Genomic DNA, 14391 nt, shown 5'->3' on the forward strand with positions numbered 1-14391 from the left:
TCTTTGCCAGAAGATGAATGAGCTGAGTGTGGGCCTTAGCTGGTTTCAACTATGCAAGAGTTATTTAGAAACATTGAGCCTTCAGTTAGCTGTTGTATCAACTGCCATGGCCTGGGGCTGTCCAAGACTTTAGCTCAACAGTCAACAAAGAAATCTCTCTGTAGCATAAGTAGATGTCAGTAAACACAGACATTATATGTTTGTACTGCAGTCTGCAAGCACCAGAGGTAAAAGGAGCTGAGCAAAGAGCTCAATCAGCAGTCGTTACCCCATGGGTGCGCATCACAAGACAGCCGTTCTCTTTTACTGGGTGTCTGTGACATTACTGTCCTGTTGCGAGCCCGTGTGTTTTTCTTATGGGCAAGGTAAGGACACACCTTTGATGTGGGTGCAAAAGATCCAAGAGAATTATTATTATTCTAATCAATGTTTCAACAGTCTAATTGAAATACAATAACCAGTTATCATCGGTCTGCTTAAAATGATCCTAACACTTACATGCCAAATTATCCAATTACTGCTAATTCCAATGATAACACAGTTAAAGCTGTTATGCATATGGCGTGTCACTCGCCCTGGCAGACTTACGTTCTCCCTGTTGCCACGAAAGAGGTGTCCTGATTACTTGCCATGTGATGAGCTCACCTTTCCCATGTGGAGAGCTTGGGCCAGTTTTCTGCCCCTCCAGATGGGTGGGACCCTGCTTGCTCTGGCATTTAGCAGGACTAGAGATCTCCTACAGCCTTTGCAGCATTGCAGCATCTAGTGTTAGCTTGTCTAGCCACAGCCACCTGCAGCAAGGAGCTCCCAAAGAAGAGCCAGTGATGGGGAAGAAACCATGACTGGCATCAAGGGGATGGTGTTCCCCTGTATTCTTACATCATGCAACAGAGCCAAGAGAAAGGAGAGTCAGTAGAGCAGTCTCTTGGGGTAGAGTATTTCAGGCTTTTATCTTTCTACAAGGACTGGCCTGGGACAGAGCTGTGACATGTGGCCAAGGCTACAGCCTCCATGCTGTCTCCTCCTAAATCTCACTCTATTTCCTGCCTTGTTCCAGTGAGTTCACCAAAGAACGTGAGAAGGCCAAGTCCCGGGGCACGTTTCAAAAGCTGCGAGAGAAGCAGCAGCTGGAGGAGGATATGAAGGGCTACATGGACTGGATCACCCATGCTGAAGTCATGGACAGCGATCGGGCCAGAGGAGAAGGTACCAGCTCTGCCTGGGCTAAGACTCTTAGCGCAGAGGTTGAGTTCCTAACATTGAGCATCCTGGAGGGACAGCAAGGTGGGGAGCCATGCAGAAGTCACAGAGACTGGTTTTGTTTGAAAACTTACGGAACAAAATGCTTTGACTTCTGCAGAACAGTTTTCTTCCTCTTTTTTCCTTTCCTGAATCATTTTATTGAATCTGATCCAAACTAGCAGATAACTTGGCCCTTGTGTGAAATCTCCACCTCAACCACCCTATTTAATATTTGCAGAAGGTAACGGCACCCAGTTAGCAAGGCCTAGATCATCTTTCTTTTGCAAAATGCACTTGAAATGGTCATGAGAAGCCATGTGTGTGTGCACTTGTGTGTGTAGGGGCAGAGTGTGGGGTTACTAGCTCACACATTAAAAGATACATGAGTTTCCTGACCTTGACTATTTTGAAAGATTAGATGTGGTTCAGGGCAGGAGATGAAAAAATAGCCATCAAGGGTGCGTCAAGGCCTGGGGAGCTCTGGCACTGAGGGGTCTGTGGTTCAGTCATGTCCTCTGCCAGTGCTCTGCCCAGCAAGAAGTGTAGTAACTTCTGATACCTTAAGCTGAGCTGATACATGTGTGCAAAAGGCCTTAGGAAAAAATGGGAAAGATCAAAGTTCACACCTGCAGCCAGTGTTCTTAAACACCTCCTGTTGTGCAGCACTTGTTTAGATCACTATTGATCCCAGTTTTTCTCTGTTCTGGAAGCATCTTGCATGATGGGGGAACCTATCTATACACTGCTGGCTGTTCAGCCTACCCCACTGGGTTGCTGTCGCTCTTGCTGCAGTGCAGGTGTTCCCAGTTCCTCCTATTTATTTGGTTTGCATGGGACAGTCAAAACCACCTATCAAGGCTCTCTCTGCTGTCTCCCTGGGACTGTGTTTCTTATATTCACTTCAAGTAGGAAAGCTCTTTCAGATGTACTCCTGGGAGAGATCCTTTCCCCAGTGTTTTTCCCAAGGGCTCCAAGGAAAGCCTGCAATGTTGCTCCCCCTATAGGTATGATGTCGTTGGATGAAGGAGGGTCGGAGACAGAGAGCTTGTATGAAATTGAGGGCATGAACAAATGGATTGTCTACTTGTGAGTATGCACTGGTTGGACCATCTGCTACCTTGCACGTGGGCTTGCACGGTTTCTCTCTTGCCATCCTGGCTGTGCCAGGCTGTCTTATCAACCACAGTTCCTTGAGGAAAGCTGAGGGCTACGTGTTAAGGATGAGATACAAACATCCAGGATATCAAACAGCAGGGAAATTTGCTCTGGTATTGGCAAGAAGCCACTTCAGGGTAAATTGCCTCTTCACTTTGGAACCAGGCTTCAGGCATCCTCTCCTGCCCCATGCAGCATGTCCTGTGATTTAGGAGCTGCACCCATGGCAGGAAACCAGAAGCCATTGCAAGCCAGAAAGGGCTCAGGAGGTGTTTGTATGAATGAACTGCAAAGCTTGAGTTAACGTAGCCAGTGGGTATGTCCCCTGGTTATTTCCCCTTACCCCAGAGCCCCCAGTTGTTAGTGGGGTAGCACCATGCATTTTTCCCAGCACTCACATGGCCCCACCGATGGCTGACCCTCCCAGGGTCAGGAAGGGCCCTGGATAAGGGAGCAAGGGTAGTTCTACTCTGCTGTCTGTAGGCACTGCCCCAGTCACCAGGGCTGGGCAGGACCTGCTGGCTGGCCCTGCATGACCCTTTTGGCCTGTCTCTCTAGCCGCCAGTGGAGGCGTTGGAACCGAATGTTTCGTAGGAAGTGCAGGGATGTGGTGAAGTCCAAGTTCTTCTACTGGCTTGTCATCCTGCTCGTGGCACTGAACACCTTGTCCATCGCCTCTGAACACCACTTACAGCCTGACTGGCTAACAAGGGTGCAAGGTGAGTGAAGAGCACCAGAATGAGGGAGGTCTGTGGACACTCTGCTGTCATGCAGACATGCACACACTCATTCTGCATGTCACATTAGCATAGCACAGGGCCTGTTAGACACATTCAAACTTGTTCACACACACAAACACTGCTTGCACAGAAGTGTATGTGCACCACCAGCACAGTGCTGTCACACAGCGACACATGGCACATGCACAGTGTGTGCGCTTATACATACAGAGTGTATACTCTTACGCACATGGTCTTGCACAGCGCGCACACAGAATGCATATATTTACCACGGAACACACAGAGTATACACGCCCAGACACTTGACCACATGCTCACATGTGAACACACACATGCACACATACAATACAGCCGTGCACACATGAATTCACAGTTCAGCCACATGTATACACATATACAGAGCCCTGCACACACACACTACATGCAGAGACACATATGCGGACAAACTGCATGCATGATACAAACACACACTCACAAATGCAAGCACATCATTGTAGATGTGTCAACCATCTCCTTACCCTTCTCTCCTGCGTGCTCCCTAGAAAAAGGATTTGCTGCAGCTGCCACTCAGGGGTCAGTGGTGGGCAGAGAAGGGAGGTTGGCAGCACGGCCTTCATGCTGTGCTATGCTGAGATGAAAAGGTCCATGCTCTGATGGGCTGGGTCTCCCACCCTAGACAATGCCAACCGGGTGCTGCTGTCACTCTTTGTGGCTGAGATGCTGCTGAAGATGTATGCACTGGGCCTGCGCCAGTACTTCATGTCCCTTTTCAACCGCTTTGATTGCTTTGTGGTGTGCGCGGGGATCTTGGAGACCATCCTGGTGGAACTCAGCATCCTGTCACCCCTGGGCATCTCTGTGCTGCGTTGCATCCGGCTCCTCCGCATCTTCAAGATCACCAGGTTGGTGCAGGAGCTGTGTGGGCTATGTGGGCTCACTGCCCTCCCAAGCCTCACTGGCCTTGTCCCTTCAGAAGGCTGCAGTATGAGGAGAGCAAGGCGCTCTTGGAGGGAGAGGCAAGGCCGAAGTGGGGATTTCTCCATCCTCAGGATGAGGTCTGGAAGGAGGGAAGAGGACTGAGCAGGTGTTTCTGGAGGACTTCCAGAGGCTTTCCCCTCTTGCCCTGGGTTCTGGTGTGTTGCAAATGGGGGTTCTGTGAGCTAGGACTCCTGGGTTCTCCTTCTGGCACCAACTCACTATGTGTTCATCTCCTGCTCCTGTCTGGTGGAGCTCTGCGTAGGCAGTGAGATGGCTTGCACACTGCACTTGGATCTTCATTTCCACCTCCTGGGGCCTGGCTGGAGAAGTCCTAGCTTCCAGCCCTATGAGTGGCACTGGGCCAGAACCCCTTTGCTGGGTGATTGGTGCAGCTCTCTGGGCAGAGCAGCATGTTCCTGCTGCCCTGGCCCTACCTGCAGCCTGCTCCAGTCATTTTCCTCCCATACACTCCTGTCTCACCCCTCCCCAGGTACTGGACATCTCTGAGCAACCTGGTGGCCTCCCTGCTCAACTCAGTCCGCTCTATTGCCTCTTTACTCCTACTCCTCTTCCTCTTCATTATTGTCTTTGCCCTGCTGGGCATGCAGCTCTTTGGAGGCAAGTTTGACTTTGAAGACATGGAGGTGTGGCGCAGCACTTTTGACAACTTTCCCCAGGCCCTCATCAGTGTCTTCCAGGTATGGACTGTGGCAAACAGGATGTAGAGGTGGGAGACAGGATGCTGATGTTCTTCCCTAGCCTGTGTGTCTCCTGGTGAGAGCCAAGGCTTAGGAGAGAGATGTGGGTTTGCAGGAGATGGTATGGCTTTTAGGCTGGAGCACAGAGATGAGACTGGGGTCATGGGAGGCAACGCTGGTTCAGAGCTGGAGGGAGGGAGATGGGATCTGGCTGTGGGATTCTGTCCTGCTCTGGTGCAGGTGCTCTGTAATTCCCATTCCTGCCTCATGTTATCCCTGCTCTGCTCCCAGATCCTTACAGGAGAGGACTGGAATTCAATCATGTATAATGGGATCATGGCCTATGGGGGCCCATCCTTCCCTGGCATGCTGGTCTGCATCTACTTCATCATTCTCTTCGTCTGTGGGAACTGTATCCTCCACCTGTGAAGTCGAGTCCAGGCTTCCTGTCCCCTGGTGCAGTGACCCCATAGCATCACTGAAAAGGGCTGTGCAGGGGCAGATGAAAAGAGGTGGGGGTGGGGCTGCCTTAACCCTTTCAGTGCTGAACAGCAGTGGAACAAAACACAGGCTTTAGGGCTTGCACTGGTGGGGTTTGGGGTCCAGAGGGTGGAGTAAAGCATACCACAAGGGCAGGTTCCAGTGACTGACAGGCAGATCTTCAGGCATTAGTCAATGCAAAAACAAGACTGAGCTGGATGAACCAAGCCAAGAGAGGGATCGGTCAGTCAGCCAAGGGCTCAGCTCATGCAGGGAAGAGGGATGTGTGCAGGGTCAAGGATCACCAGCCAGGCATGTCTCAAGGGCTCAGCTCCAGGAATGTTTTTTCAGGGCAACCTGGAGATCATGGGCAGTCTGGCCATATCCTTCAAAGGGGAAGCATCTCCCACATGTCCTTAGCGCTGTACCTCCAGACATCCTCCTCAATGTATTCCTGGCTATCGCAGTCGATAACCTGGCCGAGGCTGAGAGCCTTACCTCAGCCCAGAAGGCCAAAGCAGAGGAGCGCAAGCGGCGGAAGATGTCCAGGTGAGTGACGTGGTCCCTGGCAGTGGGAGCTCCTAAACCAGGAGCTTTGGAGCTTGAGGACGCATGGCATCAGTGGTGCCTCTGCCTTGGGTCAAGTCCCCTCCCCTCCCCTCCTCCCCCCTCCTCTCCTCTCCTCTCTGCTTCTCCAGAGGTTACCCAGACAAGTCTGAAGATGAGAAGCAGCTGTTGGCAAAGAAGCTTGAGCAGAAAGCAAAAGGAGAAGGGATTCCCACAACAGCCAAGGTCGGTGCTGGTAGGGCCAGGACTTGGGGAGGTCCTGGTGAAGGACTAGGCACCTTCTGCCACCAGGCAGGACTGAAAGTGCCTCAAAGGCTTGGAACCAACCTGAGTTTGTACTCTGCTGGGCCAGAATAACCCTCACATTAGCATCCTCTGGTGATGGGGCCTCTCTGGGGCCCTGGCAGGACCTGCTGCCTGGTGGAACCCCAGAGCTGGATGGTCCCAAACATTTCGGGGGAGCCTTTTCTGTGATTAATTTCCTTGGACACAGCCAGTTGGCAGTAGTTGAAGCAGACTGGTGTACAGCAGCGTAGAGGGGAACAGGGCAGGTCAGCAGCATCCCAGACTCACATCCACACATTCTCGGTGTTCACACCAGCACTCCCTGTGAGCAGAGCCTTCTGCTCAGCCAGGATGACTGTGTGCTGAGCTGCCTCATGAGCATCTGGCCTGCAGCTCTTTCCCTAGATAGTCCACAGGAATCAGCTCAGGAATCACTCCACATTTTGGTCCACCTGTTGTACAGGTGCAAGGCCCAGGGCTCTTGACCAGCACATATTTCCCTGCCCAATCCTCCTGATATTGCTCTTTGTTCAGATCGCAGCATCTCTGAAATGTTTCCCCCCCCCTCTCCATCCTGCGCCAGGCAACCATGTGCTGCATGCTGTATGGGCAGCACACAAAGAAACTGCCTTCACTACCTGGCTTCCAGACTACTGAGGTCTGGCTGACATGCAGTATTCAGCAACAATATTGGCACACTCAGCTGCCTGTCTTCTTCTTTGTCTCTTCCTTGTTTCAGTTAAAAGTGGATGAATTTGAATCCAATGTCAATGAGATCAAAGACCCCTACCCTTCTGCAGACTTCCCAGGTAAGACTTGTCCCTGGAGGGAGAGCAGGAAGTCTGGGCAGACATTGCAGGGGATGGTACCACCACCCTGGTTGTGTGAGGGGTGAAGGACGCAGTAACCCCCCACCAGCCTCAGGGCGGTGAGATCTTTCTAGCACAGGAGCCAGATCAGGATCACAGGATCCATCACAGGATCACATTCCCTCTCCCTCTCTGGGTGACCTTTTCCTTTTCCCTCTCTGTGGCCACCCTGCAGGTGATGATGAGGAAGATGAGCCTGAAATCCCTCTGAGCCCTCGGCCACGTCCTCTGGCAGAGCTACAGCTGAAAGAGAAGGCTGTGCCTATGCCTGAAGCCAGCTCCTTCTTCATCTTCAGCCCCACTAACAAGTAGGTACCCACCCTTCTCCTGACATGATGGAACCAGGGCTGGCTTGGGTACCTCTGGCACCAACCCTTCCCCACAGGAACTTATGCATAACAGCCAGGCCTGGAAGTAGCCAGCTCACTGGGACAACACAGTCTTCTCCATGGAAAAGCTAATACAGACATCCCTTCATGTCCAGGGCCCTCCTGCTCTCAAGTTTTAGCCATAACCCTCCTTCAAGCTATTGCAGCCCCACCTAATACCCCTCTGGCCCCACAACAGTGTCTCATGCCATTCCTGTCCTTTGTAGGTTTCGGATGCTGTGCCACAGAATTGTCAATGCCACCTGGTTCACCAACTTCATCCTGCTCTTCATCCTGCTCAGCAGCATCTCGCTGGCAGCCGAGGATCCCATCCGGGCTGAGTCCTTCCGCAATCAGGTGCCCGCATGGCTCCAGAGGGATGGAATGGGTGGGAAGACTTCACAGAGACCCTCATTTCCCCAGTAAGCAGAGATCTGCTTGCCAGGCATCGTGCTCAGGCAGGTTGTGGTACCTGTGATTTTTTTTCTCCCTGTGAGAGACTTCTATGCAGAGAATAAGAATCTTACTAAGAGCTCCCTGTTTCTCTTCTGGTCTCCAGGAAGAAAGTCTTCTAGCATACCTGCTTACCCTACTCTTGTTTTGTGTCCAAGGAAGAATTAGTTTGAGGGACTAAGACTCCTGGGTTCAGGCCTGACTATGGGAGGGCAATACCTTCTGGAAGAGGAGGCTGGTTATGTTATCCTCTCAGTGTATGATAGGGACAAGGTAGAAGTATGCCTTAGCCTACTTCTGCATCAAGAGGTCCACCTGCCAGGGGTGAAGATTATCTTAGTTCAAAGTTGTAGTGACTTATTGGGGATAGGGACATCGCATGAGCCAGCAAACTGCCACTGGTGTGTGCAACACCCTGAAATGCTGCCTACATGGAGCAGAGGTAGCTGCAAGTCTAGCCATTCAAGGCATGTGTGGGTCCGCACTGTTGCAGTGTCTGGCAGGGGGTGTGGGGTCTGACAGGGAGACAGTTTCCCAGGGCACTTAATATTTTAGGGGATCAGAAGCTTTCAGGTGAATCACCACTCATCCACTTGCAAACTAAGAGCTCGGTCTTAGGCTGCAAGTTTGACCATGCACTGGGGAAAATGAGCAAAGCTGAGGGAAGTTCATGAGTCTTCTTAGCATCAAGTTTGCAGCCTCTGTTTAGCTAGATGGACTCTCGCATTCACTGAGTGGAAGGCAAACCACAACACCAGGACATCTGAACACACTGGAGGGTTTCTCATGTCACCAGAATCTCACCAATTTCTGATACTTCTGTCTCCAGATTCTTGGATATTTTGACATTGGCTTCACCTCTGTCTTCACAGTAGAAATTGTCCTGAAGGTGAGTCCCTCTGCCCCTGTGGTCCTGGCCATGCACAGCCCCTCCAGCTGTTGACAAAGAGGAAGTGACTATGCATAGACAGATCCACATAGGCAGACCATGAGGAGTGGGCAAGTTAAGACCTGGAGCATGGGTCTAAGCTGGTTTCTGGCTATGGGCAGTCGATCTTTTTGGTGACAAGCTCCAGGCTTGGAGCTTGTCCAGTTCCACAAGCTCCAGGACCCAGTGGGGAAAAGCTTCTGGCTGAGACTCAAGTCTCTGCTGTTCCTGCAGTCTAGGGTGTGTGTGACCTGCCCCAGGGGCCATGTGTCCTCTGCAGTGAGATCAGGCAGCCAAGTCAGCTCTACTGTGGCACAAGGACAGATGGGGCATGGCACCAGCATTTTCTTCCAGACATGCTTTTAAGAAACACTTTGCAAAAGAGAAAGCAGTGAAAAGCTAAGGAGGGAAACAGTAATTCAAGCAGCTCTTGAGTGCTGCTCCCACTGCAGTCTCTTTGCTTTTCTTTTCTTTAATTTGCTGAATGATTAGGAAATGTTATGTCTCCAGCCAGTACAGCATGGAGGGTTTCCAGCTCACCTGAAATCAGCTCCCTGCCTGGCTCCAGAGCAACAGGTCTGAGCAGGATAGGGTACCCAGCCCACAGGTCTATGAGAAGCCCCTCTTGTGACATCTGTCCCAAGGCTGTGATGACCATGTCCCTGAGCCTTGCCTGGCCTCTCTACTAACTCTCTCTGCTCCCCAGATGACAGCATACGGCGCTTTCCTGCACAAAGGCTCCTTCTGCAGGAACTCATTCAACATCCTCGACCTGCTCGTTGTCGCTGTCTCTCTCATCTCCATGGGAATTGAGTAAGCACCTCCATACTACACAGGAGTCAGCACTGGTCTCTTTAGCCAGGCAGGTCAGCTTGGGTGCTGTAGTTCCCCAGGTTAGATGGAGAAGGAACAGCCATCCACTGGGGTGTTAACCATGTGTTAGTGCCCATAAAGTGTCTGTTGCCCCTACACTGAGAAGAATAGGGTATAGATGGCTGGGAAGCAAGGAGAAAAAACTCTTTCATGTCAGTCAAACATCCAGGCAGAAATTCAAGTTGCAGTTGCTTTCTCCAGCCAGCATGATGGCTTAGTGACATCTACATGTCTCAGCCATCCCGTGCTGCTCACCCATGTTCTCAGTCTGGCCTACCTGGCTGCTTGACGAGTCCATGCCAGGCTGGCCCGGGCAGAAGAATTGCCCCTTTTCAGCTCTGCCTTCCTCTCCAGGTCAAGCACCATCTCGGTGGTGAAGATCCTCCGGGTGCTGAGGGTACTGAGGCCTCTGCGAGCTATTAACAGGGCAAAGGGCCTGAAGGTAAGAGGGAAGACAGGAACAGCTGTCCTCAACCCATGGGAATCCCTATGTGAGGTTATGTGGCAGGCTCCGTACTCTTCAGGGTTCGCCATGCTGGGAACTGAATTCCACCTCCCTGTGAGATGGAGTATGTGGAAGGGGCTTACCTGATCCCACTGTCCTTAGTAGGACCCTGCTTTCACCTGCCCTTTCTTCCTGGGTCCAGTCCCTGCAGTGAGTGAGAGGGAAGGCTGGGGGAACCTCCCTCAGAAGTGCTCACACGTGCTCTTTCCTCACCTTCTGCAGCATGTCGTCCAGTGTGTTTTTGTGGCCATCAAGACTATTGGCAACATTGTGATCGTCACAACATTGCTGCAGTTCATGTTTGCCTGCATTGGGGTCCAGCTCTTCAAGGTGAGAGATGTCCTCCCCAGGCAGAAGACATGTCCTCCTGTTCAGGGATGCTCTGGACAGACTTTTAGCCATAACTGTCAAGGGAAGCCATCTCCCAGTGTTGGGGTTAGCACAGGTCATATTCTGAAAGGAGACCTGCCTGCATCAGACCTCCAGGGAGAAGACCCAGCTGGTGGGAGGGATGACAGGGAACATCCAGGTAATTGTGGGGTCCAGATAACACACACAAAGGGACCAGTTCCCTCTCCCCACATACTGCCTCAGTTTCTCCTCTCTAAGATGGCAAGTGCTTATGACTTCCGTTAGCACTTTGGATGCACCTTTTCTACAAGAGTACCCTTGCTGTCTGACCCCTGGCTGCTCCCTGGGACTATTCTTAGCAAAGGCAGAGCCAGCCCTGGCTGAGCGCAGCTTTGTTCTAATAATTGGGCCTAAATTCCCAGCCAATGTGGGGAGAGCTCTCAGGATTCACTGCAAACTCAGCAGAGTTGTCAGCATACATTAGATTTTAGCTAATTCTATAGTTACTTCTTCATTCTGTTTTCCAAATAGCTGGCTACCAGATGGGATGAGTCAGCTCTGGGCCCTGGAAAATTTGTTTGAACTACAATACTAGGCAGCTTTTGTTTGTCTCAACCTAGAATTGACCACAGGGGCTGCCATGGCCCCTGAGATACCCCCTGAGCTCAGGGCTGGGTTGTGCTGACAAGTGGCATGGGAGAGGCTGCAGCGCTGTGTGGCACATATCAGAACTAGCACAGATGCAGAGTGGGGATTGGCTGTGATATATGAATAAGTCAGACTTTCCCAGGGCTTCTGAAGTCCCAGCAAAAATCATAGTCTTTCCTGATCTCTGTTAATGCAGGGGAAGTTTTACAGCTGTACAGATCCATCCAAGTTGACGGAGAAGGAGTGCAGGTAAGAGCTCTGGGCAGCACAGGCCAACTGGGTACTCTGGTGAGGCAGAGGCCGGGGAGGTGAAGGCTGGGGGGTGAATCACTTGCTGCAAGGGGATCTTGCAGTCAAAAGTGGTGTTTTGTTTCTCGTGCTGCTCTCCCTTGCCCTGGTGTATATTGGGAATAAGCACAGGGCCATCCTTCCCTGCCAGGCTCCAAGCAGCCCTTGGCCTGTGCTACATCAGGCAGGCAGGAGGAGGCATGGCCCTGTAAGCATTGCATCTCTCCCATTGCAGGGGCTATTTCATCACTTATGTGGATGGGGACCCAACGCAGATTGAGATGCTTCAGCGCGAATGGTTGCACAATGACTTCCACTTTGACAATGTCTTCTCGGCCATGATGTCACTTTTCACTGTCTCCACCTTCGAGGGCTGGCCACAGTGAGTCTGCAGGCAGGGGTATAGGCCTAGCCAAGGGGCCAGACCTGTGCTGGAAGCAGGTCATTGCTACCTGGCTCAGATTAACAGCCATGAGCTGAGAGGGCTTTTTCAAGGAACGAAAAGTTGCCCAGGCCAGGGAGCAGAGCTAACCCTCCTGGTGGGGGCTGTAGGGCAGACAGGGCATCCCTGGCAGCCCATTCCACTCCTTTTGGATTTGGGATGTCCCCACAGCTCTCTGTGTCCTTCAAGAAAACACATTCTTTTTCTCCCAGTCAGGGTCTCTGTTGCTTCCCTGTCCCTCCTGTAGGCTTCTGTACACGGCCATCGACACTAACACTGAGGATACGGGCCCTATCTACAACTACCGGGTGGAGATTGCAATGTTCTTCATCATCTACATCATCCTTATTGCCTTCTTCATGATGAACATCTTCGTGGGCTTTGTCATCGTCACCTTCCAGGAGCAAGGGGAGAGCGAGTACAAGAACTGTGAGCTGGACAAGAACCAGGTACTGGGACTGCTGGGGCAGGGGGAGTGAACAAGCATTGAGTACTGATGCTTCTGGGTTAGGGTGAATTGGAGCTATTCTGGGTTCTCGCACTTCTGGGGCAGCCTGAATTTGATCAGCCCTTATTGCTGGCACTGCTGGAGCAGGGTGAATTGAGGCTGTGCCAGGTCCCAGCACTCTGGGGCAGGATCAGTTGCACTAGTGCCCAGTACAAGGACTCCTGGCACAAAACAAGCCTGACGAGAACCAGGTAGCAGCTTTCTAAGGGCAGGGCAAAGTGGATGAGAATAAGGGACTGGGCTTTCTGGTTCAGGTGGGGTGCCCAGACTGTCCTGGAACAGAGGTCTGGAGACATCAGGGGAGATAGAAGCAGCAATGAGACCAGCATCAGCAGGGGACACAGCACATGCTGGTGAGGAGAACTATATATGGATGCCTGCAGGCTGAAAGGAGGCGCTGGGATGCCCAGGTGCTGAGCAAGCCTGCAGATGAAGCATGGGCACTTTGAGCTGGGGATGCCAGGGCTGGTGTGCACATGAACCCTGCAAGGATGACCTTAGCTAGCCAGGGAGGGAAGTGCCTGCTGAGCAACTCTGAAGTGTGGAGAGAAAATCCAATATCCCTTGCAGCCATGGTGTCCATGATGCCCTCAGGCTGCCCTCTACCATTCCTGCTGACCCTGCAAAAGTGTCATGAAAACCAGGCAATCTGAGGGATCAAGGTGGGCAGCATGAGAGGACAACATAACAAACTTTGGAGGGCAAGCAGTGGGTTTGGAAACTTAGTCCCATGTGAGTGCTTGTTAGGGGGTCTCTGCAGAAAGCACAGCAGACACTTGAAACGTCATTCTCCCTGGCCCATGTCACTTGTCTAAAAAAGAGCGGGAGAACCAGCTTGTGTCTACGGGGATATGCAGCATTGCCATGGGTGCTGGCTGTGAGCTTGTGCCACTGGCGCTACCCCATGCCCCTCTGTGTACATCACATCTGTCCTCCTCTTCCCCAGCGCCAGTGTGTGCAGTATGCACTGAAAGCTCGCCCTCTGAGGCGCTACATCCCCAAGAACCCCTACCAGTATCAGATCTGGTACGTGGTCACCTCCTCCTATTTTGAGTACCTCATGTTCTTCCTGATCCTGCTGAACACCATCTGCCTGGGCATGCAGGTAAGGGGGCAGAGTGCCAACGACAGGTGATGAAGGGGTGTCAACAGTGCCAGACCCACTGCCTCAGCTCCATTACTTTCAGAGAGCTTCTGAAGAGAAGAGGGACCCACATGGCAAAACTGGTGCTGTGTGTTGAGCATCCCTGGGGCTAGAAGCAAGGTGGGACTGGCTGGACGTGGGAAACCCAGAGGAGGGGCTGCAGGGGAAAAGAATTCCTTTTTTGCTGACCCTTTCTCAGCCATAGGTGTGTGAGAGGGTCTTCATCCTGCCCACATCTCTGGGTTCATGATGGAGGCTGCGTCTGCCCTTGGGCTCACACAGTTCTTCCTGCTATTTCCTCAGCATTACAACCAGTCTGCAGAGATGAACCATGTCTCAGACATCCTCAATGTGGCTTTCACCGTCCTCTTCACCGTGGAGATGATCCTCAAGCTCATGGCTTTTAAAGCCAAGGTGAGGGCAGGACAGGGTCCATAGGCCAGGTGATGGTCTCAGGCTGGGCCAAGGTCATGCATTTCCCTTGCATTTGGCATTCCTCCTGTACAAGCCCCCCAGACCTGGGACTCCAGAGAAATTCTCCTCATGGGACACTTGGGGACCCCAGCGAGCAGGACCTGCGAGTCTCTGGAAGGACTATCGGTTGCCAGGACTACCCTTGCTAGCCACATCTAACCCACTGCAACTAGCCATTGCTCCCATCTTTGAGGTCATCTTTGTCTCTAGTGGGGTTGGGGGCCAGAGACCTGCTGTACCTCTAGCTACCTCTCTGTACCCTCCTCATCTGACACCATTGCAAGACAAAATCAAACACTTGATGACGGGATCCCAAATCTGACTACCATCCCTCCCTTTGTCTCTGCCTGAGGCATCAGAGGTTGCAGACAATCCTCCTCATCCCAAGCAGTGCA

At 52.0% G+C, this 14391-nt stretch overlaps 1 protein-coding gene across 1 annotated transcript in view; it reads left to right on the forward strand.

Annotated features, from left to right (window-relative positions):
- The window catches only part of CACNA1S (calcium voltage-gated channel subunit alpha1 S), a 45870-nt gene that overhangs the window by 13049 nt on the left and 18430 nt on the right, over positions 1-14391 (forward strand). The window contains exons 8-27 of the mRNA XM_026101232.2: positions 1058-1206; positions 2247-2328; positions 2956-3116; positions 3814-4039; positions 4606-4813; positions 5105-5225; positions 5728-5842; positions 5992-6085; positions 6885-6954; positions 7190-7322; positions 7610-7739; positions 8665-8724; positions 9470-9576; positions 9991-10078; positions 10364-10471; positions 11337-11389; positions 11664-11810; positions 12118-12319; positions 13325-13483; positions 13826-13936. Of these exons, the coding sequence (XP_025957017.2) occupies positions 1058-1206; positions 2247-2328; positions 2956-3116; positions 3814-4039; positions 4606-4813; positions 5105-5225; positions 5728-5842; positions 5992-6085; positions 6885-6954; positions 7190-7322; positions 7610-7739; positions 8665-8724; positions 9470-9576; positions 9991-10078; positions 10364-10471; positions 11337-11389; positions 11664-11810; positions 12118-12319; positions 13325-13483; positions 13826-13936 (2524 nt within the window). The remainder of the gene's footprint in view (positions 1-1057; positions 1207-2246; positions 2329-2955; positions 3117-3813; positions 4040-4605; positions 4814-5104; positions 5226-5727; positions 5843-5991; positions 6086-6884; positions 6955-7189; positions 7323-7609; positions 7740-8664; positions 8725-9469; positions 9577-9990; positions 10079-10363; positions 10472-11336; positions 11390-11663; positions 11811-12117; positions 12320-13324; positions 13484-13825; positions 13937-14391) is intronic.

This window comes from Dromaius novaehollandiae, chromosome 27 (genome assembly GCF_036370855.1).
Source record: "Dromaius novaehollandiae isolate bDroNov1 chromosome 27, bDroNov1.hap1, whole genome shotgun sequence".
Classification (NCBI taxonomy): domain Eukaryota; kingdom Metazoa; phylum Chordata; class Aves; order Casuariiformes; family Dromaiidae; genus Dromaius; species Dromaius novaehollandiae.